Source organism: Argentina silus, assembly GCF_951799395.1.
Source record: "Argentina silus genome assembly, chromosome: 5".
In the NCBI taxonomy this organism is placed as follows: Eukaryota; Metazoa; Chordata; class Actinopteri; order Argentiniformes; family Argentinidae; genus Argentina; species Argentina silus.
The window spans coordinates 1,084,995-1,104,622 of record NC_139659.1 but is presented as its reverse complement, the minus strand read 5'-3'; the positions used below and the strand labels follow the sequence as shown (position 1 = coordinate 1,104,622).

The 19,628-nt window shown below is 46.7% G+C and overlaps 1 protein-coding gene across 1 annotated transcript in view; it reads right to left on the bottom strand.

Annotated features, from left to right (window-relative positions):
• The window catches only part of LOC310804851 (ephrin-A5-like), a 35,350-nt gene extending 23,081 nt beyond the window's left edge, over positions 1-12,269 (bottom strand). Inside the window, 1 exon segment of the mRNA XM_083670229.1 lies at positions 11,302-12,269. Within this exon segment, the coding sequence (XP_083526355.1) occupies positions 11,302-11,426 (125 nt within the window). The 5' untranslated portion in view covers positions 11,427-12,269.
• Between the last annotated feature and the right edge of the window lie 7,359 nt (positions 12,270-19,628).

Sequence of the window (19,628 nt, the reverse complement as noted above, 5' to 3'; positions counted from 1 at the left end):
ACAAAATCAGCTTCTAATTTAAAATCGAATAAAACGGTTTGAATCAAGGATATTGCATCAACAAAGGCTTTAAATTCCCAAATTTTTAGAGGTCTATATTGTCATATTATTATAACATAACTAGATGGATAACATACTCATATTTTTGCGTCAACTAAACACTGAATTCAATCTATCCAATACAGAGAGGTAGAAAAATAAGAGAAAGCAGGCAGGGACGACGATGATACATTTTACGGCTAAATTCTGCTGTATAGTTTTTATATTTGATAAATTAAATATCTTTTTTTATGTGCATTGAAATTTGATATTGCAAAGAAGAAGAAAAATACTGGATATAATAACCGCACCTATTTACCACCTATTTACCACCTATTTACCCCCTACCGCGTCTACATGGGCAGAATTCATCACTTTATAAACCCAGAGATATTTCCAAATGTATATTTCACAAAAAGAACTGTGAACAACTTCCGTCCTTTTTAATATGCTATTTGTTTTAAATCAAAACACTAAACTAGATTACCTTTAAAGGGCATAAAAGGACATGTTTATGAAACAGAGAACGCACTCTATGCTATTAGAAAGAGATTTTTCGGTTTGTTTTGTGCAATATTCTTTATTTGAAGAAAAGATGTTTGATGAAAAAATATTTGAAGAAAAAAATATTTGCATTATTCATTTATAGTTACTGCTCATATAGGTGGTTCATAAGATAAATTCATCCTACTTTTATCACTTACAAATATACTTAGTCTGTTATAATATACTATAGTCATTTGAATGTTACGATGTCCCGTAAAGTCGCTGATATATTGAGGAACATACACTAATCGTTGAAATTTAATCCAAGATATATTTCTTCTTTATCTCACTTTAGTTTCTGAAAATGTCCCTCACAGCAAAGGTGGAAACACTGATATTGCAGTATAAACCACGACTGTGTCCTACCATACGCAGAAAAATATGTATTTACCGCGAGGACCAACATATGAAAACAGTAAATTAGGATAAATATCACTAGTGTCTAAGTATATGATTACCCGAGGGCTGGCACTAAAACAGGCCTGTCCAGGAGAGCACTTAAAGGCCATTGGGCCGGGCTAGTGGTCATTAAGATCATAAAGTCCTGCTCGTAAAGATGTTTTATTTGTTTCCTGAGTGTGCTTGCTGCTTCGGTTTCCATCGGAAGTCATAATAAGTGAGTGGTCATATTTCTGTCTCCGGACAGACTTCTCCATTGAGTTATGAAGGAATACTCAGACAGTTCACTATTGAAATACAACACATATTTTTCCCTTCATGAGGTTACTGTTTCCAATGAGGTAAACTAGGGGAAAAAATGACTGTTATTAGGTCATGTTTCATAGAATCGTTATTACCCTGAGGTCTGATGGATTAATTCCGTAAAATCAATGTGAAAATGTGCATTACAAGTTTTGAATCAATGCTAACTAAATTATCATGACTTCAATACTGTTCAATAACCGTTAGTCACATTTGATTGGTGTATTGATAGAAATAACTGCTATACTGCTGGAAATTATTGCTGTCTAGTTCTGTCTCAAATCAAATCAAATCAAATCAAATCAAATTAAATCAAATTTTGACCAATAACCATGGATTATTCCATCAATACATAGTTTCTATTTAAAAAAAAACATGTACAGTAAAGTATTAAAGTGTATTATATTACAGAGCATCATTATGATTTCTTTCTTTTTTGAACATTTCTTTTATATATTTTCTCACATTCAAACTTTAGACAAAAAATGTCTAAAACACTTGTTTAGTTTAGTTTTTGTATCTAATTCTTTGGAATAAACTAAAAAGAGAACGTCTATCTTCTACTTGTCCCAGTGTCCCAGTCAGTTGGATTGATTGCCAACGTGGATTCAGGCGGGTCACAACCAGGAGCTTCAACCAGGAGCTTCAACCAGGAGCTTCAACCAGGAGCTCAGGTATCTCAGACAGGTTTCAGGGGAAGTCTGCCCTTCCCCTCAGCTTTTGTTATATCTTTTTCATGAGAGATAGTCTGTGACTTTGAAGGACGGGGGCAGGTTATCAGGGACATGGGTCTTTGTCTAGCAGACAATAGAACCTTGTTTGGCCATTAGTTTGTCCTTGTAGTGGCTTGTCTGGGTGTGATATACACCCCGTCAGTAGAGACAGCACCCAGGACTGTCTCCGGGTCTACCACAGGACAGAGACGTGGGGGACAGGGGCCAGTGATGCAACAAGGCCATAAATACCACATATCCAAGCCCCATTGGAATGGGAAGTAAAATGCAAACGACTTGAATTTTACGTTGAATATAACGTAACGTAAAAAAAGCACGAATACCAAATCATTCTCAGATGTCGGCTCAACTTAGGACGAGAAAAGGCGCACAAGAGGCTAACAAAAAGCCAGCCGAGAACTAATACAGAGACGGGATAATAGTCTTAATAGTCTGGTTCATGGGAACGTACTGTAGTATTCTGCTAAGGGGCGAAGACATCTTATTGGCGGGGAGGGGGGGGGACGGGGACGCGAGCTGCGATTGGCTGGGCTGGTGACATTCGGAGGCGCGGGGACCTGTTACTCCAGATGCCCTCTCCCCGTCCCCTGCTATGTTTGCGGCCCCACGCACGCGATCCCTCGCCACGCCTGACTGCACCCTCTCATCGCATTACTTCTGCTATTCTAACTCCTCCATCAATTATGCACTAGAATAACTGAGGCCTCGTCGGAGCCGGGGCAGAGAAGGGAGCTCATCGGCCGCGGCGCTGCCAGCGTCTGCCTGCGCGTTTCCACGGCGTTGCCGCGACCACCGATACCAGAGCCAGGCTGAGGCGGCACACAGGCGCGGCTAGCGTGAGGCTAGGCTAAGGTACGCCTACGCAACGAGGCTGGGACACAAACAGACAGCAGAGCCATATGAGGACATCGGCCTGGGCTTTCTACCGTCTATCTTAGGCTGGGAGAGGAGAGAGCCCCCCCCCCCCTTTCCCTTGCTCTGATGCCCCCCATTGCACCCCCGCCCCTTAACCCATTCCCACCCCTACCGCACCCCAATTCCCCCGCCATGACACAATTTCCTTTTAAATGCTTTTTTGGGTAATCTTCCAATTAAAAATGTAGGTTAATCATGTTGAGAGTTCTATGAAGTCTCCTGTCCTCATACTGAATGAAGTGGCGGAGGGGCGGAGACTGTTCAGCAAAAGTCCCAAGATTGATAACCGACTTTCATTTCTGGGAAACAAAATGGAGTCGTGTTTGGAAATGGCGGCCTCTGCTTCCCTCTGCGTCACGAGGAACAGAGGATCAGGCGGAGAGAGGTACAAGCCACGCCTAAGGCGACAGAACAAATCCCGGCAGGGTGAGATTTCAATCATCAGCCGTGAACTTTCTCAACTTGGGGGTTGACGATAAAAATCACAAAACGATGTCATTGAAGTCTCCCCAACATCAAAGACTCACGGGGCGGGGAGGAAGAAAAACATTTATGAAAAATAGAGTGAGACAAAATGTCGACCCCTTTGCATTAGAGTCATGCCGCCCTGACCTGGATTTCTCTCTGGTTGCGTGTGAAGGCTCGTTGTCCAAGCCGCCCGCTGTGAGATCGCAAACAGCTTTTTAAATATTTCATTGGTCCCTAAAGCGCCGAGCGTGGAGGAGGAGGAGACGCTCTGCGTGTCCGTGGGCCAGTGCGCCACACTACAGGTGCCACCAAAGTCACACCAAGTTCAGGACAACAACACTGGTCTTCACACCTCCAAATGTCACTTGTTTATCTCTATGTATCGACTCCAAAAATCACATTATCATTGTTATCAACGGCCTTTACCTAGATTAGATTAGATTAGATTACAACGATTGGTTTACCTAAGTGGTGATTGTGTGATTGAAAATGCCACAGCTATGCCGGGCGGGTTGATGTACACACACTGAGCCACACCAGACATGTCTTGACATGCTATGAAAAACAACGTTACCAGCTTTCATCAGATAAGAAAAGGTTTCAAAATGTCTTCAGCAGACAAGATCAACATTGCATAAATATGTACAAGAACCAAACTAATTGGAAGAGCACACATTTCTGTCACAGAGAAGTGTAATTATTTGTTATATCATCGTAAGAATGTATTTTAATTAAACTGTATACTGTGTATCATCTCAATACTGTACAAAAAATATAATTTATTTACACAAAGGTAATAATGACCTTTCCTTATTCCACGTAACCACTCAACTCAATAATACCACACAATTACCTCATTATTATGTAGCAACGACACAGGTAAAGGGGCAACTAAATGTCACAAAACCAAACGTTTTATTTTATCCCAAAGATTGAAAGTCTGCCACCAATGAAACAGAGGAAACTTTGCCTCATATAGAGGTTCTGTATATTTACTTTTTCCAAAGCCACAGTGATCCAAAGAAAGTTCCAGAAGCGTTGCACTGATGTTTGGACTAGCTGTCAGAGTTGTGTTATATCCTGCATGCTTTTCCGGCCAATTTGGATTGGTTTGGAGGAGTATATACGAAGGTCTGTTAAACATAGATGGCCGTGCCAGTGGGCCTGATTGTTGCCACTAAGTGTGCCAGGCCTTCCTGCCATAGAGCAGGGAGAGACACAGCTGTGCCAGCCTCTCCGTCATGGCCTATTGGTGCCCTGAGAACCCGCTGTGGCGATTGGCCGCCGGCACCAGCAGAGATGGCCGACCACACCGTACCTCAGGCTCAACGACTCTGACGTGAGTGATCGTTGAAAACAGTGGGACGTAGAAGAAGACAGGGGGGACGGCCGGTCGTAGAAGAAGACAGTGGGACGGCCGGTCGTAGAAGAAGACGGGGGACGGCCGGTCGTAGAAGACTAACACCGCAGCCGCTGCAGAGGGAAGGGGAACAAGCAACTACGAGAGAGCGCTGTGGAGATTATTCCAATTCTTTCTTTTTTCCCCCTCCCTTCCTTCCTCCCTCCATCCCTCTCTCTCTCTCTCTCTCTCTCTCTCTCTCTCTCTCTCTCCTTCTCTCTCTCTCTTAAACCTCTCTTCAATTCCGCTGAGTCAATTTGCTCCTGATCCATTTGAAGTCTGCGGTGCAAATGCCTCCTTTATGTGTTTTTTTTTGTCTCAGGGAATGTTCTCTAATAGAAGGCATACAGGAGATAATACAGCCGAACAGCAGCTGACTGCAGTAGAAAGCGGTACGGTGCTGTTCAGACCTTCACTTTCTCTCCCTCTGTTCCATTTTCATTATCTTGGCCTTGGCCTACTGTACAAATTCCTGTTCTATTCTCTTTCTTGCCCGTCTAAAGTGTGCTTTAATAGGGAGCCCAGATTGCCACTCACCACATGTACTGTCTCAACCCTGGGTAGAGAGAGAACACTGAGAACAGCCCAGCAGTCAATTTATACAGCAGCCGTCCTTTCTCTGCCTGTCTGTCTCACTAGCAGGAGGGTTAAGGACTCTTTAGGGCCTTTTAAAACTGCAAACAGCAGCCTTCTCTGCCTGCCTGCCTGCCTGCCTGCCTGCCTCCCTCCCTGCCTGTCTGCCTGTCTGTCTGTCTGTCTGTCTGTCTGTCTGTCTGTCTGCCTCCCTCCCTCCCTCCCTCCCTGCCTGCCTGCCTGCCTGCCTGCCTGCCTGCCTGCCTCCCTCCCTCCCTCCCTGCCTGTCTGTCTGTCTGTCTGCCTCCCTGCCTGCCTGCCTGTCTGTCTGCCTCACTGCCTCCCTCCCTGCCTGCCTGCCTGTCTGCCTGCCTGTCTGTCTGTGTGTCAGGGGGCTTAGGAACTCTTTAGGGCCTTTTAGAGGCAGATTGCGGGGGCTTTTACAGCAGTCATTAGGGCCTAGAGCTGATTAATGTGAATGGTCAGGTAGGCCCTGGCTTTCTGGGAGAAGAACAGAAAGGGGTGAAGGGTCCCACAGGAAGTGTTTTGTGTCTCTGCACAAAGGGAGGCTGACCTCTTAAGCCCCTTAGAACCTTTCTGCTAATACCCTCACCGATGCCTACAAAGACACAGAGGATGCCATTTCACCACTCACATTTAAACAGCAGCAGGACCAGCACACACACACACACACACACACACACACACACACACACACACACAAAAACCCCCGCCGAGATTAAAAACCCTTTGAGAAACGGCAGAAAAGTGAACCTCAGAGGCAGTGAGGTGAGACTTGGGAGATTAAGGGTCGCAGAGTTCGGTCTAATCCATTGACTCCCTCGCATACGAAATGGAGGATGCCGATTTGCCAAATGCAGATCCCGAAAATTAAACTAAGAAATAAAATAAAATCAAAAAATTTCTGATTGAACGAAGCGACGTTATGGCAACCGTTTCTTTTCAAATCTAAAAGGATTTATCGGGAGGCGTTCAGAATATTGAGTATTGATGCAAAGGTATTACAGGGTTATTACAGTTGTTATTACAGTTGTTATTACACAACAACTGACAGGTAACAAGACGCTGTTTTTAAACGCCCCTCCTCTTTCTAGTCCCCGTCCGTGTACGGCCTGACACGCCCTGATAGGCATGTCTTGTTAGTCTGAACAGAGAGACAGAACTATGGCAGCAGGATCGGACAGCAGTGGGACTGGCTGCTTTCTCCACGGGACAACTATTTTTCTCTTCACAGAGGGCCAAGACAGATCAGCTCTCTCTCTCACACATTCTCTCTCTCTCTCTCTCTCTCTCTCTCTCTCTCTCTCTCTCTCTCTCTCTCTGTCTCTCTCTCTCTTGAACCCAGGGGCAGGGGTGGATATGCTGGTTCTAACCCCACGCAGGGGGCCCATGGCATGGGCCACTGTTCCCCTGTCCAACCCCGTGCCCCGTCTCCGGAAGCTTCTGTTACCCCTGTGACTCTGGGGCTCGCCCCCGTTGTGTGCCCCTACCCCCCCACCCCACCCCACCCCCCCCCCACACACACACCCCCTAACATATTCAACCTCCTCCTCTCACAAGAGCCACATCTACCTCTCCCTCTCACACACACACACACACCCTCACTCCTCTCCTCCCTCTCTCTCCAAGAGCATGCATAGTTAAAAGCTGTCTATGAGCCGCTGAGTGAGGCAGGAACAATAGTGTCCTTTCAGGCGCTCCGGGCCGGGGCTGGGAGGAGAGGGCCGTGGTCCTGAGACCCAGTCAATATTTGGACGCGGCTGCTTTTTGTGTCCGTTTTGAATCCAAGCGGAACCGAGCAGTGGGAGCCGGGGGAAAGGCTGAGGGAGGGAAGGAGGAGGGTAAACACTGGGAACAATGCAGACGGAGCCACTGGGAAGCTATCACAACATCAACTCGCCACAAACTGAAAAATGGTGTATTGTTCCTTATAAGTGGAGATTAATAGGGAGCTGGAGTAGGGAGAGCAAACAGTCGAGGTCATTCTCTGCTCAGCGGTGTGTGTGTGTGTGTGTGTGTGTGTGTGTGTGTGTGTGTGTCAGGCTGAAGGGGTTGAGGAGGTGTGGAGAGGGGGATGAGCCACGAGGCAGATTCACATTCTTGAGGTATTCTCACAAAGGCCTGCAGAATCGTCTAATACTGTGACTACATCAAACAACTCCCTTTAGCGAAAGGACATTGCAATTTAGATCCTCGCCAGATAGTTACCATAGTTACCGAAAGCAAGTGGGCCGTGGGGCCAGCCGAAAAAAAAATTATATATATATTATATATATATTAAAAAAATAGTCTTGGATTGTCTTCGAAAGAGAAATATGTCACATCTGTTGTAGAAAGCTTTGAGAGGGCATTATCAGAGCTTAGACTGAGCCCCCGCAGTGACACTGCTCATGTAGAATGCTGGAATCCTTCTCCACCCAGCTGTCTGGTCGTTAGTCCCACCCAATGAGGCGCTTTGATGAGGTGGGGTATCAGTTTCCATGGCATCGGAGACACAAACAGGGGGAAGATTAGGAACGGAACTCAAGCCCTGATTCTCCACTGATCCCACCTATCAGCAACAAATAAACACCTTCGCCACGGCGATGGTATGCCTGCGTCCCGTACGGACCCTGACTGGTTTTTAATGAAGCGGGATCTCCGACTAAATACATACAGACTGGCCGGGGAATTCTCTAATGATTGCTCGTTAACGAGCAGTAGGCCGAACAACACCAGACATTTACTTTATTTAGTAATTTTGCTAATTACGCAGTAAGACGGTGAGAGAGAGTGTGAAACTAATCCTTCTACCATGTATTAACCGTGTTGACAGGGTGTTCACACACGTATGTGAAACAACATCCATCTGAACCCACCACAGCCACTGTCCTCCCAATCTAACACCCTATTTAATTAAACATCGTCGTCGACCGATTTCTATGGCTAATGAGGAACAATGATAAGCCAGATGACATATTATTAAAAGTGCAGACATTTATAAATTCGTGTTCTCATTAAAAGTCACAGAATTGGACGCTTACGAGTCAAACAAAGAACTTTTAAAGAGTCATTATAAAGATTGTGCTTCGTTAGTTTCATGTCTCCTCAACAAAGCTTTGTGTGACTGAAGCAGTTAGTTTTATTTGAATTAAGGAGCTATAATGACCAGAGAGCGTCTCGCTGTCACTGATTGAGGCATGTACACCTCCGAGCATGGCTGAATCGTTACGATATTTAGGCTGCAGTCCTGCTTCGCTGCGTTTGGGTTCTCACTGTTTGAGCACGTCAACAACATGCGTCAAGGTCTGAAGCTTTCGTTTGGTTTGTGGTGTTGGGGTGGGGTGGGGTGGGGGGGGGGGGTGGGGGGTATGGCCAGTGTTTATTAAGCTGGCAACGAACTAGACACCTTCTTCAACCCTCTACAGTACATGCGTTTGAGACAATAAAAAAACGTGAAAACGTATTCAACCATTTCCATTTTTCACGAGTCACTACCCATTTCAATTTCAACTCCCTGTAGGGGATTTCATGAATGGCTGACTGTCGTCTGCCAATGTGCTGTCTTTTTCATCCTCTGGTCAAAAGCACAGAAGAGAGGAGAGGAGAGAAGAGGAGAAGAGCAGATAAACAAATAGGAAGCCTCATCTGGAAGTTACTATACCACAGCAGTTACTATACCACGGGAGTTACTATACCACTAACTATACCACTAACTATACCACAGCAGTTACTATACCACGGCAGTTACTATACCACTAACTATACCACTAACTATACCACAGCAGGGTCCAGGGTCCGGTCGCTGAGTATGGTTACATCAGCAGGACCCAGAGGCCCTAGGTTGCACACACACACACACACACACACACACACACACACACACACACACACACTGTTACATACTAAAACAGGGCCAACCCAGGGGCCCCGAGTCTAACCATGGGCTCAGTTACACTATACAGTAGAGACAGAGGGGTGGGGTTGGGATTAGGGCTCCTGAATGAGAAAGCAGACAGTCATTTAGAGTTACTCATTTATTGACCAGAGGAGCCCCATTCTCCTCAGACAAAACCCCAGGCAGGGTGCCTTAGCAAGGCCGTCAGAGGGCCCCAGAGGCCTGGGGGTACTGCCCCGGGTTTAACCCTGACTACAGCCCCTCTGTACAGGCTCTGTGATGGTTAACCCAGAGCCCTGCTTGGTTACAGCAGAATGTGTGACCTCAGCATGTGTGTGACTCTCACTGGGGCAGGCACCACGCTGAGACTGGGCCACTGCTGAAATGCCCCTCTGTGTTTCCCCTCATTGTCTGTCCCAGCGTGGGGTGGGGGTGGGTTAGGGGGTAGGGGGACATGGCAACGGAGGAGCGGACGGGAAGACTTGGAAAGAGTAAAGCTTGTTTAGGCAGGAGAGTGTTGGTTGGGGGAAGTGGAGGGAGAGTGTTTTACTGGATTGCAGATCTTATCTGTTACAGGGAAGTAGCAGAGAGACACGACTGCCTTTGATGCCCCGCTGTATTTACTGTAATATCTCACCCCCTAATATCTCACCGGTTCCACAACTTTTTCTGAGGTCATAGTACTCAGACACACTTAGCCTCTGGGCTATAACACAAATACAAACAACATCATTCGGTTTTGCGCTCTATGTAAAATCACCCCAACAGACCAGTTCCCTAACCTCAAACACACACGCGAATATTTTTATTTTGACTGATACCGATACTGCAGCTACACGATATCAGGAAAAACCTGCTACAGTCGGCATATATTACACATCTTTGTGTCCTACATGCAACCAGGCTGGTACACTCATACTAACAACTATTTACTGAAGATCATAGAGTCAGTGTGAACGAGTGAGTCACCGGGGAGTTAACCTCACACTGGGCTCGCTGAGGTGACGAACGGAGCACTAGCATTTCTGACTAACAACGAGTCACATCTGACCGTTCAGTAAGTAGGCCTAGCCTCATTCCAGGCATTTCCCTCCCTTGTGGTCACTAATTGGTAACTTGGAATAATTAGAAGGAAATCTAAACGGTAGGTGGCAACATACTGCTGAATATTGTGTTGGATGTATGACCACAGCACATAATGAGGCGTTAATAACATAGCCATTTATTCACGACTTGAGAAGGCAGTTGATTTGCGTAACGCGAGAAACGGTTTATTAGTTTGCCAAGTCAACCTGATCGACGACATTTAACCTCATCCAACCTGTGTTGAGGTGTAGAAAGTCTTTCACAATGTGGGATTTAACACAACAACACACACACCAGGCTGCCGACCCACTAAAAAGTGGACCCTGCACCGCTCCGACTCGGCAACACGCAGAATATGTATTTTCACACAGCCAGCTAAATTATATGATTTATGACGGACTGCAACATATAGCCTAATATAGCCTGTGAAATACATAATTGTACTTTAACATTTGCTTTGGTAAATTAGCCAAATATAGCTTATCAAGCAAAGCACTTTTGGTAGGCTATATTTATCTGGGCGCATTTCTCAGGCTACTCTGGGGAAAATACTGGTAATGAATTCCTGAATAATCGTTTATTGCGTCTATTTATCACACCCCACTGTATAAACGGCGCACTTGTGAAAGGCACTCCAGATTGTAAGATTTATGTTGTGCATTGTGCGCACCGATTCTAAAGGTTTGCAAGGTACGTGCATTAAATAGTAAGAAATGCACAGGCTTCCAGCCAACTCAACTCATTGATCCATGGATCACGGTCAGCACCGTAGCCCACGACAGAGACTAATCACACCCCACAATTGCAACAGAAAAATCATCAGCATTTTGGCTAACGAGCAGAACACCACACACCATCTCAACGGTGCAGCTGGTCCCGTATGAAGTGGGTGACCTATAGCCCAGGGTACATGCCCCTTGCCGGTTACGCATGACACTCACCGTGGGTTGGTGCGGTTCCAGAAGACGGCGTAGCGGTCGGACACCACCTTGGAGGCCGGCTCCTGGGCATACACACACATCCACATGACGAGGAACACGAAAGGAACCATTTCCACCTGCGGCATCGCTCCCAAACTTGGACACGCCAAAGTCCCTCTTCTGATGCGGCGTTTTGACGCGGTGAAATCTTCAAGTGGATAGTGAAATTATATTCACATCTGAAGGCCTTTTAAACTATAATTTCTTGTTGTATCCCTGATAGTGGATTCTTTTCTGTTAATGATGAATGAATTCAAGCTACGGATTTATTTCGGCAGGCAGTTATTGTGCATATGCTTCAATAGTCATTTGGACCTCTAAAAAAAACACAAAAAAGGCCGTTGTGGAGATAGAAAATAAGGAAAATCGATGACAAATGTCCTGAAATGTATGTCAGAGTCCGTTTGAAATCAATGTTATTTCAGTCAATGCTCCAGTCTGATCATGGATTCATCGCAACAAGCGCATCTCCTTCCACCGCGGTGAATGTGAGATATTCTAAACATGAATTTATGGGTCCAAAACTGTTTCCTCTTGCTGTACTATAAATATCGCCTTGTTTGCATATATGAACAAGTATTCTCTCTCCCGTTCAACTATTCTCAGCTCACCAATACTTTCTGCTACTGTACGCAGCGTTGAAAAACAATTTTCAAGGAAATAACAAACATGTCCAAACGTTAACCTTGAATGAAAATGTTTCTACAGCATAAGAATAACAAGTAACTCCAAAAGAACCAGTCCAGACTTTCTGTACCGTCTTCCTGGAGGCTGTCGTCGCTCAAAGTCGCTCCGTGTCTCCGGCGGTGTCGCCGGGTTGTCACGGCGGTTGAAGAGCTGTCGGTTGGAACCGGGGTCTCTCTCAAATATGCTCTGACAGAATACAAACTCATAGAATCCTGAACTTGGATGCGAAATGCTGTGATATGTCGTCAGGAACAAAGCCACTAGCCACGGCTGCCCATAAAGCAGGGTCCGGACGGGGGAAAGTCGCGTACTTCAGCTCAGTTTGAAGAAATGAACCAAGTCGGAGCTCGCTCTCTCGGCCATGCTCCCCCACTGCGCCGGCGCAGTCTCATTGGTTTGCATTTCGAATGATGGGCGTTTCGCTTCCAAAAACAACATCCCGCCTACCGAGGGGGCATACACTACGAGGAGAGGGGGGGGGGGGGTGCATACACTACGAGGAGAGGGGGGGGGGTGCATATACTACTGAGGAGAGGGGGGGGGGTGCATACACTACTGAGGAGAGGGGGGGGGGTGCATATACTACTGAGGAGAGGGGGGGGGTTGCATATACTACGAGGAGAGGGGGGGGGGTGCATATACTACTGAGGAGAGGGGGGGCATATACTACTGAGAAGGGGGGGGGGCATATACTACTGAGGGAGGTATATCGGCTTCCTCAAACGACAGATCATTTATCTCACAAGGTGAGACCTTCTGGGCGTGAGAGCCACAGATACCCTATACGAGTTCAGAAAATGGTATCATCTTGGTCCTCTGTGGCCCAGTTGCTAGAGCACGGCGCTAACAACGCTTAGGTTCTGGGTTCGATTCCTGCTGGGACCATATATACTGAAACATGTATGCACTCACTGCAATATAAGTTGCTTTGGAAAAACTATATTAAGCTTGGCAGGAAGGCTCACAAGTCTAGTACACCATTGAATAGACAAAATACGCACATGGTATGGTTTTGAGATTACATTAATCATCAGCATTTTGTGAGCAATAATGCAACTGATTCCTTGTTGCCAACTTCCTTTGGTCTATCAGCATTAACTGAGTTCTAAAATGGATGGGCTAGGCTATGTCCCTGTGCTGTATAACTGTAGACCTATTTGCTGCGTGAAGGGATACTGGTGTCTGTGTAGGGAGACTGGTGTCTGTGTAGGGAGACTGGTGTCTGTGTAGGGATACTGGTGTCTGTGTAGGGAGACTGGTGGTGTCTGTGTAGGGAGACTGGTGTCTGTGTAGGGAGACTGGTGTCCGTGTAGGGATACTGGTGTCTGTGTAGGGAGACTGGTGTCTGTGTAGGGAGACTGGTGTCTGTGTAGGGAGACTGGTGTCTGTGTAGGGATACTGGTGTCTGTGTAGGGATACTGGTGTCTGTGTAGGGAGACTGGTGTCTGTGTAGGGAGACTGGTGTCTGTGTAGGGAGACTGGTGTCTGTGTAGGGAGACTGGTGACCGTGTAGGGAGACTGGTGTCTGTGTAGGGAGACTGGTGGTGTCTGTGTAGGGAGACTGGTGTCTGTGTAGGGAGACTGGTGGTGTCTGTGTAGGGAGACTGGTGTCTGTGTAGGGAGACTGGTGACCGTGTCGACTTGCGTCCGGTTTGCGCTCTTGGTTTTTCACACATTGCACATGATTCCTGGTGCCTCCTAGTGGGGGGAAGGAGAAGTGCTGCTTCCACAGATGGCTGCTTCAGGAGAATGAGAAGGAGGGTCTGGAGCTTGTGTGTATTCCACCTCCACAGTGTCTAGTGACGTTCATTCTAAACCAAACCAGGTTTTATTTGCCAATCAATCATCAATCAATCAATCACTGTTTGGAATGTGGCATTTCTGCACCCCAACCCCCCACCTCCCCCGAGAAAACACACGTGCACGCCCCCAGGGAGAACATAGCTCTGGGCTCTGGGTCAGCCATCGTTACCCTCCTCCCCCCCCAGGGGGAACAGAGCTCTGGGCACAGGGTCAGCCATCTTCACCCCCCCCCCCCTCAGGAAGAACAGAGCTCTGGGCACAGGTTCAGCCACCTTTGCCACCCCTGGAGCAGTTAGGGGGTTAAGTGCCTTGCTCAAAGGCACAACGGCAGTGGTAGGCACCTTAGATATGACGCCAGTAAGCTCACACCCGGCTCCCTCCTGGGGTGGGGATCGAACCAGCGACCTACCAATTGCTGGCCAGCCTCTAATCCATGTCCATTAAGGCGGCAGACACAGGAGGGTCTGGCATGTTAAAGCTAATCCCTAGTCAAACAGTACCACTGAGGAACCTCACCGTAAGCCTGGGCACTAACCCTAACCCTAACCCCGAACCATACACACTCATAAACTGTCCAAACCACCTCAGACACCGGGCATCAACATCCTTATCACTATCATTGATCTAAGCAGTCTTATCTCTGGAGTACCTGGACCAGTTGAACCATTATTGTGAGTACATTAACAGCTGGAGCTGAACTGATTGTGTGGATCGTTGTAAGGTTAACCCTCTCCACACACACACACACACACACACACACATACAGTACATCGATTGCTTGGTAGTATGCTGTATAATATGCTTTGGCATATTAAGTGCCGTCCATAACAGTTAGAAAGAGGAAGCATTGTGTCTCCAACAGTTTGGATTTGAAATCAAACAATTACTGTGGGGTCAAAGTAGAGTTTCTCAGTTTTAATTCAATGTTTTTTTTTTTTTAATTTCAGATTGGTTTCACCATTTAGAAAGTACAACATGTTTTAGTTAGTTAGTTCGTTAGTATTTGGGTGACAATTCTTTGCATGCAATAACTGCCTGAAGTCTGCGACCCATTGACCCCACCAGACGCTGGGTATATTCTCTGGTGATGCTCTGCCAGACCTGGACTGCAGCCATCTTCAGTTGCTGTTTGTTTTGAAGGCTTCAAAGTTCCCTCTTCAGCAAATGAAATGCATATTAAATTGGATTCAAATATGGAGATTGACTTGGCCACTCTAGAACTTTTCACTTTTGGCCCTGAAAAACTCCCTATCTGGCAGTATGATTGTCTTTGTTGGTATTGCACAGCTCTTTATACGGCAAGACAATGAGATTGGAGGCATTTGCACGTACTTCAGCAGACAATATGTTTCTGTACACTTCAGAATTCATTCAGCTGCTGCCGTCAGCAGTTACATCATCAATGAAGACAAGTGAGCCAGTTCTAGTGGCAGCCATACATGCCCAAGCCATACCACCCCCTCCACCATGTTTCACAGATGAGGAGGTATGCTGTGGATATTGAGCAGTTACTTTTTTTGCCATCACTCTGGTACATGTTAATCTGTGTCTCATCTGTCCACGTGTATGTGTGCGCCCTCGCGCGTGCATGTGTGCGTGTGTGTGTGTGTGTGTGTACTGGCAGGATGATCACTATCACCAGGCAGCCACACCAACAGGCCGGGTCCCCTCACCCAACCAGGCAGACTAATCCATCCATGAGCCATAATCACCTCATCTCCCCGGCTGAAGCGCCTGTCCCACTTCATTTATGCATGGATATACGTCCACATCTCCGCAAGACAATGGAGTCATTCTGAATTAGGGTCAGTGGGGCTGCAGTGTGTGGCAACGCGATACACAGCAGCGCATTCTAATGCCACCAATTCTCATGGCCTCACGTGGACCCCTGTGTCACTCTCACACACACACAGACACACACACACACACACACACAGACGCACACACACACACACACACACACACACACATACGCACACACACACACACACACACACACACACACACATAAAGACAAGAGATCTCTATTTGCCTGCACATATGAACATATCACAGAGAGAGAGAGAGGGAGAGAGAATGAGAGGGAGAGAGAGAGAGGGAGGGAGGGAGGGAGAATGAGAGGGAGAGAGAGAGAGGGAGGGAGGGAGGGAGAATGAGAGGGAGAGAGAGAGGGAGGGAGGGAGAATGAGAGGGAGAGAGAATGAGAGGGAGGGAGAATGAGAGGGAGAGAGAGAGAGGGAGGGAGAATGAGAGGGAGAGAGAGAGAGGGAGGGAGGGAGAATGAGAGGGAGAGAGAGAGAGGGAGAGGGAGAGAGATAGGGATACTGTAGATTTGATCTGCAGGGCACAAATGAAGCTGAGATTACAGACAAAGGGCAGAGACGGGGGAAAGGGTGCTCATTGTCCTGTGGTATCACGGTTTATTAATTCACCCCATAACCCATTGTCTTGAAACCGTCAGTGTGTTTGTGTTCCAACACAGTCCCAGGCCCCCAGAGTCCTTTCCCATCAGCTAAACAGGGCTAAACCGACAGGAATCACATTCATGTGTGAACACACCAGTCGCTGAACACATTTCATAATTCATATCCTCTGATAATCTTCTTTCACCGTAATGGTTATGAATTCGCTAAGACTAATCCCCCTGGTTGCCACGTTGCTGGTTTGACAGGCGTATTAGATGGAGGCTGTGGGTCACTGTTGGTTTACAGCTCTGCTAGCACCTGGACGCTCCTAATGAAGACGGTCATGTGATGTGTGTTAGGAGCAGAATGACGAGTGGCCTATCTTCGATTTCTCTTCTCTATTTTCTCTGTTCTCTCTCTCTCTCTCTCTCTCTCTCTCTCTCTCTGTCTCTGTTCTCTCTCTCTCTCTCTGTCTCTGTTCTCTCTCTCTCTCTGTGTCTCCCCCCCCCCTTCTTTCTGTCTGTCTCTCGCGTCATGCTATCTAACCCCTCATGGAAAAGTAAATGTTTATCCCTCCCCCGGTGGAGCAGTTTATTTCGCTGTCTCTCTCTCGCCATCACTCTGTCTAAAACTCCAGTGTGACCAATTCCAGCTGGCCACTCTGGCTCAAAGGAGGCTATCACACACGTAAGAGAGGGAGAGAGAGAGGGAGAGAGGGAGGGAGAGAGGGAGGGAGAGAGAGAGAGGGAGAGAGGGAGAAGGAGAGAGAGAGAGAGAGGGAGAGAGAGAGAGAGAGAGGGGGAGAGAGAGAGGGAGAGAGAGAGAGGGGGAGAGAGAGAGAGGGAGAGGGAGAGAGGGAGGGAGAGAGAGAGAGAGAGAGAGAGAGAGAGAGAGAATAGCCACTAATAAGAGGATCTGTAGCTGACAATAAAAGGGTTCAGAGTCTGGGGTGGATATAGTGTTCGATTCATGGCGTCTTCCAGCGTGCAGCTGATTTAGGTCCAGGAAGGTGTGGGAGGTCTAACATTTCATTTCTGTTGAGACAGAACTTGCAGGCCTGTGTGTCTGTGTGTGGCACCTGGGTGAACTCTTTTGTATACATGACCCCTGGAACACAAATACACACACTCACATATATGTGCACGTGCACAGACACACACACACACACACACATGCCGATCACATGTTTACGGGCAGAAAATAACTTCACTCCACGCATTTCCTAAGTGATGTTCTCCCGCTCTGAGGGTCGGCGTGCCTCGGTCTGTAATGGCCGCGCTGTTTAAAGTCTCTGTAAAGAAGATGAGGAGTGCTGACATTGGAATGCCAGCAATGTTTCAGTCGGGGGGGAAAAGTTCTCACCAGATTTGTGAATTTCCACATTTGTGTGGAGGCGTAGTGTGAGTATGAGAGAGCAGGGAGGAAGGAGTCACAGCTGTGGGAGTCCTCTCAGGAGACAGAGTCAGAGCGAGATGGAGTCCTACACGTAGCGGAGTTAAAAGTCCTTCCTAAGACCTTCCTTCACCCCCACTACCCCCCCTATCCTAACCCTAACCCTAACCCTAGAGACCTCTTCACCCCCACTACCCCCCCTGTACTAACCCTAACCCTAACCCTAGAGACCTCTTCACCCCCACTACTCCCCCTGTACAAGTTCTCTCCTGTTAATAAATAATTATAAAAAAAAATAAAAAAAATAAAATATGTCCCCTGGTGTGAGCATTGATTACTTTATCTTATGATGACTGTTGGATAGATGATTCACTTACTTAAACAAATGTATTTGTTTAGCGTCTGCTAAATGCCATAAATGTAAATGTAAAGTCCAACTCTCATCTGCTCATTGATCTGTTCTCATTTCCCTTTCAGTCAACGGACACATCTGACCTCTCCTGTTACACTGTTTGTCCCTTGAAATTAGATTTAGCTCAAAGACAGAGGATGTTTATCAGAAGATAGCCTTTGTTTTAAGATAAAGACGGAATGAGGAATTGCTACGGCTAAGTGATTTAGCATGGTCTCCTGAAGCACCAGGGCTTCTCTCAGCCACACCAAGTCTAGTTGATCCCAGACCGTCGTAGCCTGGGCCTCCAGTCTGCTTGTTAAAACAGAACAGAGAAGGATACAGCCTGAAAAACGGAATACGCACGAGAAATTGCCCTTAAGAGCAGCATTTGTATTTTATCTGATTAATAAGCTGATTATTTATGCATTATTATGCAACAACACTTATAAACCCCTTAATGAACAGGTCTGGAAATGAGTTTTAGCCAGGCTTTTATTCCTTGGCCTCTTTGATGTGAAGAGCTTGGAGTTGAAGGACTGGAGGTACTTGTTCCTAACAGGACATCAGGGAGTTGCTGTGAATTGGATCTGTAAAACGAGAAAAGCTCAAAGCTCTGGTAAAATTGATCCGGGGCCAATGTTTGACGGAGGGACATCAGTTCTCGCCTCCCTGTCCAATGAAATTAGTCCAGTTCACGTCTCCCGTCCAATGAGGTGAGATGGGGATCATGCAGGACGGGGTCGTGATCCGGGTCTGACAGGAGAACACCAGGAAATGGATACGCGGAGGAAGAGGAATGTCTGGCTGGACTTCCGACAGATACCTGATCCTCCTCTGGGAATGTGCTGAGTGTGAATGAAACAGACACTCTTCAATAATGCCAAAGAAGCCAAAGGTGGCCTTTAAAACATGTTGAGAAAAACCTCCTCCAGGTGTCTGTGTGTGTGTCTGTGTGTGTGTCTGTGTGTGTGTGTGTGTGTGTGTGTGTGTGTGTGTGTGTGTGTGTGTGTGTGTGTGTGTGTTTGAAGGGGGCTCGAGGTTGAAATGGAAACATCTCAAGTGAATGTCCATTCAGGGGTGTAACTGTACAAGCAGGGTTCATGTCTCAGAGCAGGCTGTGAACGTCTAATATTGATACAGCCTGGCTGTCACATGTGAGCCAGAGCAGTTGTTCCTCACTCTGAACAATGGATTGAGGTTTTTTTAGAATTGTACTCTACAGATGTCTACATGTAAGGATAGGATACCTGATGTCTACAGGTAAGGACAGGATACCTGATGTCTACAGGTAAGGACAGGATACCTGATGTCTACATGTAAGGATAGGATACCTGATGTCTACATGTAAGGACAGGATACCTGATGTCTACAGGTAAGGACAGGATACCTGATGTCTACAGGTAAGGACAGGATACCTGATGTCTACAGGTAAGGACAGGATACCTGATGTCTACATGTAAGGATAGGATACCTGAGTATTGTTGGTCATGGTAATGTTGGAAGATACTGTATATATACTCTATATATATACATATATACATATACATACATACATACATACATATACAAACATACATACATACATACATACATACATACATATACAA